Source organism: Limanda limanda, chromosome 15, assembly GCF_963576545.1.
Source record: "Limanda limanda chromosome 15, fLimLim1.1, whole genome shotgun sequence".
Taxonomy (NCBI): Eukaryota; Metazoa; Chordata; class Actinopteri; order Pleuronectiformes; family Pleuronectidae; genus Limanda; species Limanda limanda.
The window spans coordinates 11,508,380-11,517,642 of record NC_083650.1 but is presented as its reverse complement, the minus strand read 5'-3'; the positions used below and the strand labels follow the sequence as shown (position 1 = coordinate 11,517,642).

The window sequence follows — 9,263 nt, the reverse complement described above, 5'->3', positions numbered from 1 at the left end:
TTTGTTTTTCTTTGTTATCCATCAATAAACTTTCTACGAACAAACTTACTAACAACCCATCATGGATAAAGACCACAGACTGTATATACAGAGATGATCACATGCATGTGTCACAGTGACAGTATTGATATTGTGCATCCTGCACTGTAACACTGTCAGCTGTCAGACAATAGTTTACTTTATGATTAAATAGTGATACATTCTGAGAGGCCTGATGTGTTTGCTAGTGAATCTCTCTGCCTGAAGGCAAAGAATCAAATTTTTTCCAGAAAATGAGGTAATTGTGTTTTGGTGTGGCGCTGTTATAACATAATTGAATTTTCCCCTTTAATGCCTGGGAGAGCCTTTGAGGGCTGCAGTGTTGGATTTCTGCCGACAAAGGGGAATGAAGTGTTAATTTCTGCTTACAAGAACAAAATCTCTGGCTTCTGATCTAGTTATGGATGATTGGCCGTTGTCTGCAGACGCTCCTTGAAGGAAAACCACGCAGACAGCATATTAGGATCATTCCTCTTCCCTGGCCCTAATGCTGCTCTAATACACCGAGGGAGAGTCTTGTTAGGTCTGGCAGGAAACTCTATAGCAACATAACACCTCATTTCATTCCCTCTACCAAGTAAGTGCACAATCCATATACGCCGTAGGAATTATTTTACACTGTCTAAGCAAAACATAGTAAAAAGTCCACATTATAAAGACAAGCTGAGAAGATAACTTGCTTATGTTCTGCTGTGTTGCTGTGTCTGCTGGTTATTTTTCTGCCAATGAACACCCTTCCTTCCACAGAGCCCCATGGAGAAACTCATCTGTCTATTCCCTGGACTGCTGGTTGGGCCCACAGCATGATCTATGGCCTCTTATCTTATCAATACACTGTAAGTGAACCACTAGGCCAATATGACATCTTCAACAGCAGCACTAAGAAACCATTCAGTGTTAAGAGCACATCCTAAAACTCTTAAGGTGAACCCTTACTGTGAGATGAGCTGTGTCCAACCCCAAACCAGCTAAGAGAGGATTTCTTATACTACACTTTCATCAATTATAATCTTTTTGTAATTAATTTGTTTCAATATTTTGTTATCTTTAATATGTGCACTGTGGAGCAAATCTTTTAAATGTTTCGATATTTTCCTTTTTATATTTCTATATTATACATGAGGGTCTGGAAAATCTCTGTATTTGATAAAATACTTACTTATGTAGTTATATATTATATTTATACTATATATATTTATTAAAACAACCCAACAACATGCAAATATAATGTGAATGGCAACAATTAGTTTTGGTTGGTCTCACCGACACATTTATGATGCAATATTTAAGTACTTGTACGAGCTGTCTACAATGGAGCCACTGCGCCACCAGGTGGTCAACTGTATAATGACAAGCACAGTGGAGGACCAGGCTAAAAGAACAGGAATGGAGGAATAAACTTGATTCAGTGATGCAGATAAATTAATAGATAGATAGAGAGAGAGGGATATAGACAGACAGATAGATAGACAGATAGATAGATATATAGATAGATAGATAGATAGATAGATAGATAGATAGATAGATAGATAGAGAGAGAGAGAGAGAGAGAGAGAGAAAGATTGATAGATAGATAGATAGATAGATAGATAGATAGAGAGAGAGAGATAGATAGATAGATAGATAGATAGATAGATAGATAGATAGATAGATAGATAGATAGATAGATAGATAGATAGATAGATAGATAGATAGATAGATAGATAGATAGATAGATAGATAGATAGATAGATATAAAGATAGATAGATAGATAGATAGATAGATAGATAGATAGATAGATAGATAGATAGATAGATAGATAGATAGATAGATAGATAGATAGATAGATAGATAGATAGATAGATAGATAGATAGATAGATAGATAGATAGATAGATAGATAGATAGATAGATAGATAGATAGATAGATAGACAGATAGATAGATAGATAGATATCTGCACATTCTGATATTGATCAGTTTTTGTGCCACAGATTCAGTGTCCTTGTGTAATAAGTTATTGTACTGTGGTCAGTTTTACACACACACACACGCACGCACACACACACACACACACACACACACACACACACACACACACACACACACACGCACGCACACACACACACACACACACACACACACACACACACACACATACACACACACACACACACACACACACACACACACACACACACACACACACACACACACACACAGTTTGGCGCGTCTTGTCCAATGAGCTCTCTTATTCAATATCCACCTACAAACTCCAGCGATGGGACCCGGATATGGAGTACTCGGCTCCAGGCTGAAGGAGCGAGGCACTGACGTAATGGCTGCAGCGCTGTGGACTCATCGCGGGCAGAGATCTGTGGCTGTTGCAGGGACAGTGACTCGGTCCACATGCAGGTCCAGGTCCACTGGCACCGCGTTAAAGTCCCAGTATGACGCACTGGTCATTGGAGGAGGTGAGCGCTGCAGAGTTTGTGTTTAAAAGTCATTTTGCTGCTGCTGCTGCTGTTTCCTGCAGAACAGCTTTGTGCAAAAGTTCTGAAAACTTTTGCACAAAGCAAAAAGTACGAGTAAGCATTTGTGGTAACGCTTTTGACCACTGATCGAAATTTACAGCGTAATTGCGCAAACTCTTGGACTAACACAGCACCAGCAAAAGTATATGTAACAAAAGACAATCTGTAGTGCCTGGGGAACAATAGATGCATTTGTGGAATAAGGGGTTTTTATAAAAAACTTACACTGCAATTCATTTGTAATTATTTTTAATTAGGCTACAGGGTGAGTATGACCCACTGAGATGTAATTTTTTTGAAGGAATTTTCTGGCAACTCTATCCTGCATACTTTATCCTGGGATTATTGTGACAAAGTTGAAACCAACAGTGCTTTAGATTACATTCCACACAACCTGTAGTTTCCCTGTAACTAAATGTAAAAAGGTGGGAGCTTTAGATTACAGTCTGCAAAGAGACTACAAACACATGTACAGTTTACTGTGGAACTACAGATGTTTTGCTTTTGTCTCAAATTCTATAAAAACAAACTGATGTAACACTTGTACAATTGCTACTTATGCTGCTCCAATAAGACTTTCAACATTTTGGCAGGTGGAGCCGTGAAGCTTTAAACAAATGACCAGTGATGAAGTTTGTAAAGCCAACAAACAGATGTGCCTTACAGTTAGCAGCCCAGCCCACAATTATATTGTAGTTTTGCAGTTTGTTGGTGGCCAGATTTAAAGGTGATGCAGAACTCCTCCCGATTTCTGACACGTCCAGATTATTGTTCATGGGGTCATAATTACCCCTTAATGATGGATAGGGACCTTTTGTAAGATCCCAAATACCCTCTTCCTCCATCATCACCATGGTAACAGGGTGATGCTCAGTATTTTACTGGTACAGACTTAGTACAAAATATGACACCATTATTATGCATAACTTTCACACTCATGCAAAACTGTAGAATTAAATTTTTTTTTAAACATTGTGTGACATTTCTTATATTTTCTTGCAGGACACAACGGACTGGTGGCAGTGAGTTCAAGCAAATGTTTCCCAACACTTGGCAATATGTTCCAATACATTATATGGTTTAGAAACAGGGCAAAGGTGACGTGTGTGTGTGTGTGTGTGTGTGTGTTTAGGCTGCCTATCTTCAGAAAGGAGGAGTAAAGACTGCTGTGTTGGAGCGCAGATATGTGCTGGGAGGAGCAGCTGTGTCAGAGGAGATCTTCCCTGGTAGGATGTTCCTCTGTCTGGAGAATATCTGGCTGTCATACAGGTTCACCCAAAATTAACAGTAAACAAACAAACAACTTTTTGTTGCTTGTTTACCTCTCATTTGATCTCAGTCCCGATGTACTATGCACTTGACCTACTTCAAATTAACAGATAGTGTTATTTGGAATATCCAGTCTAACAGACACAAACAAACCCCAAACTGTTAGCAAGGCTCGATATCCATAGAAGTAAGCTAAGAAATGTTCGGTAATTTGGGTGAACTGACCCTTTAATTGTATAAAATGTATAAAGACAGCAACTGAATGGTGTGGGTATTACACTGTTCTGTATTTGTAAAATGTTCACGTATTTGTAGCTTAATACACTCTTGTGTGCAGGTTACCACTTCTCCAGATGTTCCTATTTGCTCAGTTTGTTACGACCACACATATACAGAGACCTGGAGCTCAAGGTAAAAACTATAATAAAAACTAGATAAAAACTATAATAACAATAATGCAATGATAAAAACAATTGTTTTCATCTCTGTGTATTTCTTTTCAGAAACATGGGCTGAAGGTGTATATGAGAGACCCACATGCCTTCACCCCCATGTTGGAGGAGGGGGTGAACGGTGCTCCACCCAGGTCCCTCATCCTGGGCTCAGACATGGCCATGAACCTGAGGGAGATAGGCAAGTTCTCAGAGAAGGATGCTAAGGTGATATAAGCGTTATGACAGCCTTGGCCAATGGTTGACAGTATTTACAACCCTTGTTATAGTAATATGATGTAACACGGACTCATCCTCGTTACTCATTCTTCGACATGTACCAGGCTTTTCCAGATTTTGTTGCACACCTTGAGAAGCTAGCAGGAGCCATTCAGCCTCTCTTGGATGCTCCTCCTGTCAACATCCCAGAGCTCACCTCTGGATCCCTAAGGACGAGGCTGGCTGCAGCAAAGACGCTGATGCCTATTGTCAAATGTGGTGTGTAGGTGGATGCATGCTTGTGCAATTAACTTTTATATTTATGAAGCTAGAATAAAAAGAAAAGTTATGATATACCAATTTTGTTTTGTGAAGTAGCTGAGTCATGTTATGTTTTATAGGTCTGAAACTGGGCAATAATATTCCAGACATGTATGAGATTATAACCGCACCAATAATGAAGGTTTGTTATAAGTTCACGAAAAATGCACCATTTCCATTTTCTATTTGCTGTATTATGACCAACTCCTGTTTTGTGTCATAGATTCTCAATCGGTGGTTTGACTCGGAGCCACTGAGAGCGACGCTGGCTACTGATGCTGTGATCGGAGCCATGACCAGTCCAAGTAATCCTGGTAGTGGGTGAGACACATTTGAAGGCACCCCGTTTCTCACAAATACACAAACAAACACACACACACACACACTCACAATTATCTGCAGATAACTCAACAATGACCTCTAAAAAGGTGAATTGTGTGGTCTTTCCTTGAAGGTATGTGCTTTTACACCATGTGATGGGAGAGCTGGAGAAGGAGAAAGGAGCATGGGGTTATGCGGAGGGAGGAATGGGAGGCGTGTCTCAGGCCATTGCAAGTGCTGCTCGATCCTACGGAGTTGACATTTTCACAGAGAAGGTAGATTGGTTTGATTAAATACTGTTGAATTGTTGCAGTTAATTTTTTGCCTTAATGTTAACAAGTGTATATTGTACATTTATGCATACACGTCTACATTATTCAGGATGTAGAGCAGGTCCTTGTTGGTTCGGATGGTGCTGCCAGAGGGGTGGTGCTAAAAGATGGCACCGAGATCTCCAGTAAAGTAGTTTTATCAAACGCTACACCATACGTCACCTTCAAAAACCTCACGCCACAGGTAACAGAGAATAACATACAACACACCTAACTATGCCACAATTTAATTTAAATTACTTCATTCTGACTTCCTGTTTTTTATTGTAGGCTGCACTTTCTCCAGAGTTTATCAAAGCCGTCGACCAGATAGACTACACGTCGCCTGTCACCAAGATCAATGGTAAATCTGTAACTCTACAGCACAAATACTGAAAAAAAATTTTTTCAAGTAGTTGGGAATTTAGTTTTTTGTGGATGTTAAAACATTTTTTGTTATATTTCCAGAGGTACATGTTGGTACATAATATATATTGATTTAATGTAAAGATTTCAAAATAAAAGTTTGGAAAGTAAAAAGTAAGAAAGGAAGATTATATATTTAACATCAAAGTTCGTGGAGTGGAGGATCGGAGGATTTTGGAGGAGCAGCCGGACATGCAAACAGACCAACACACACACAAACCACTACCCACTTATAGTAGTAGGATTATTGCAGCTTAAGATCAGGTCACTGCCTCGATCCTGAAGTTCCAAAGTGTATAAAATTGTAAAGCCCGAAAAAAATCGGTGTGCTGCGATTTGTAGCTGTGGCTTGTTAATTACAGTAGAGCCTGAGCTTCAGGGCTTTAGTTCTGATCCTTTGCATCGCATTGCTTCTTAAACGTAATCATAGTCTTTTCTGTTTCGAGGAAAATTGCTTAGCTTCAGGGTGAAGGAATGGAGCAGTTGAAGCAAAACATGCTGCATGAATTACCTCGATCCTAATTCAGGGTGGAGATACGTTAGAATGAACACTGATACTGTGTCATTTTGCTTTGCAGTGGCTGTGGACAAACTACCAAACTTCTTAGCATCTCCTACACCAGATGGTAAACCCGGACCCCACCATCAGTGCTCCATTCATCTCAACTGTGAAAGCGTAGAGTTGCTAGAGACGGCATACAAAGAGGCTATGAATGGACGTCCCTCAGCGAGGTACATACAGTATATCTCTACCATGGGCCAGCACAGCTTAAAGAGTAGTAATACATTTTTGAATTTGAATAGCTGACATTATGGGCCTGGTTGGGCTACAATCAACCAAACAGCCAACCATCAATCAAGTTGTATTTGAATGCCCATATTCACACATCACAATTATCCTTATACGGTTTAACAAGGTGTGACATCCTCTGCCTTTAACCCTCAACAAGAGTAAGTAGAACTACCAAAAGAAAACCTTTCGAAACCTCTGAGAAAGCTGTAAGTGAGGGATCCCTCACCCAGGACGGATAGAAGTGCAATACATTTAACAGAGCAGGTCAACTAAATAACAATATTAACAACATTTATAAGAGGAGACAGTGTCCAGCTCAAATGGAGAGGTGTATCAATGTTCAAAGTAGTTGAGATAAATGTGATCTAAATTTAATGCTCGGCCAGTGCAGTGATGCTAAAACTGGGGTGATACGACAAAGGTCTTCATCTTTTTCTTGAAGCGTCTGTATGTCAGTTAATAAAGTTTGTTTGCAGCCTGCTAACCGTTTGATATCAGGCATTACATATTTACATTACAAGCTTGAATATTTAGTATTTTTTTTTCTTAAATTTCAAAATGTATATATATTATCTCCTCATTTCCCATATTTTCTTCAACATCTCACCCTTTCTCTACTTTCCACCATATCTGCCCATCATGCTCCCCTCGTCTTGCAGACCCATGTTGGAGATGACCATCCCCTCAGTGCTGGATCCTACTCTGGCTCCCCCTGGCTGCCACGTTGTGTCCCTGTTCACCCAGTTCACCCCCTACCATATAGAAGGCAGAGAATGGACTGACCAGGACAGAGACGCCTTCGCCGACACGGGTTAGACATTAAAAAAATCCTCCAGGATTTCTTATAGCTCCAAGGGCTGAAGTTATGCATTTCTGCTACATTTATAATTACTCAAGTGCACAAGTTCTAGCATGTTTTGCTTAAAGCTGAACTTAAACATATGTCTTTTTTAAGGAAACTATCACTCACAGTCATAAACCTTTTTAAATGATCACAATTATTTCCCAATAACCAACAAATAGTTTTAAAAGGACTCTTCTATAATGTAGTAGTATGACTGATCTGATAAAGTATGTGTTTTTGTGTCCTTTCAGCATTTGACTGGATAGAGCAGTACGCCCCAGGGTTCAAAAAGTCTGTTGTGGGAAGAGACATCTTGACTCCGCCAGACCTGGAGAGGATCTTTGGGCTGACTGGAGGGGTATACACCAAATTTACACACTGTAGAACTGAGTAGCAGATTGTTAACGTTGATACGCAAATAATTTCTTTCACACAACCGACTGTTGGAGTGAATGAGGAAGTTATCTAAGTCCTCTGCAGTGTTCTGTCTGCCAAACTCCACTCAGGCACAGACGTGTTGTACAGTATACACTGTTAATGGTTACAGATAGTTTAACCCCAACACATGAGTATGAATCAAAGTTCACATCAACTGTGTAAAGTGACACTAACTCCCGAGTGGTGTTTGCTTCTATTTCTGAGAACTTGGGAGGTGGCAGGGTATATTTCTCATAATAGTAAAAAGATCAATAAAAAGAGATAAGAAAGAAAAGTTAATATTTCTGTTTTTTTCTTTACAGAATATCTTTCATGGATCAATGTCCCTGGACCAGCTCTACCTAGCTCGACCTTTTCCCTTTCTCTCAGATTATCGGTCACCGATTAAAGGGCTGTATCTGTGTGGCAGTGGCTGTCATCCAGGTTTGCTTTACATTTTCAACCCTAGCATGAGCAGCAACTTTGTGGTTCTGATTTGTTGTCTTGTGTTAGAAGTCAATGAACCTTTGCCCATTCCGATCAAATCTTATCCTCACTGCTGATGATAAAGAGATGAAATCAGGTGGTGGTGTTAGGTGCTTGAGTAAGCTGCTTCAGATTTTTCTACGCAGAGCAGGGTTGATTAATTCTGATTTTGTCTTATTAAATGCTTCTCTAGGTGGTGGAGTGATGGGCTCTCCCGGATGGAACGCAGCGCTCACTGTCATCGCTGACCTGAAACGTCAGTGAAACGCCCGACAGCATCAGTGCGTGGTCCCTTCAACAACGTCAACCTCTTTTTATATCTGCTTCATGTGAATTTTACACTCTTTATACTAGTAACTCTCCTGATATTTAACATTAGTGCAATACTACCACACAATCCCCCTGGTCTGATGCCATGTAACTGAGCAGGCACAAAATCACCCAAGTGTCTTTGAGAATAACTAATTCTTGAAATCATAATAAAAGTGAAAACAGAGCCTTTTGTAATCATGTCAAATGTCAAATAAATTCTAACAATTGCAAGCAAGCTAAGGCGTCTAATTTTCCCTGAAAAACGTATTCACTCCAAATGGACTGATCAAAGTCAATTTATGTTATACAGGTAGAAAACTGATAAATATTTTCACAGAGGAAATTTTGACTCAACATACTAGGAACATAAAGATCGAACCTGCTCAGTAATGGATGAGCGTGCACTGTCCCTTTAAGACGCAGCTCTGTGGAATTAATGGCATTAAATGAATAGGCCCCGAGCACCGACAGTGCGGAGGCCCTATTGCTTTTCGTGTGATTATTCAGGCAAATGAATCGCATTTTTGATGGCTTGAACATATTAAAAACAGTGCGACCGTGG

General features: G+C 39.8%; 1 protein-coding gene across 1 annotated transcript; it reads left to right on the top strand.

The window, feature by feature from the left end:
- Positions 1 to 2,296: 2,296 nt before the first annotated feature.
- pyroxd2 (pyridine nucleotide-disulphide oxidoreductase domain 2) lies at positions 2,297 to 8,936 on the top strand. Its single transcript, XM_061087532.1, has 16 exons — positions 2,297 to 2,491; positions 3,554 to 3,573; positions 3,684 to 3,777; positions 4,158 to 4,231; positions 4,324 to 4,479; positions 4,596 to 4,749; positions 4,872 to 4,933; positions 5,015 to 5,112; positions 5,246 to 5,387; positions 5,494 to 5,628; positions 5,715 to 5,787; positions 6,428 to 6,581; positions 7,302 to 7,453; positions 7,738 to 7,844; positions 8,227 to 8,347; positions 8,583 to 8,936. The coding sequence occupies exons 1-16, from the start codon at positions 2,299 to 2,301 to the stop codon at positions 8,651 to 8,653; spliced, it is 1,806 nt and encodes a 601-aa protein (XP_060943515.1). The 5' UTR covers positions 2,297 to 2,298; the 3' UTR covers positions 8,654 to 8,936.
- Positions 8,937 to 9,263: the final 327 nt, after the last annotated feature.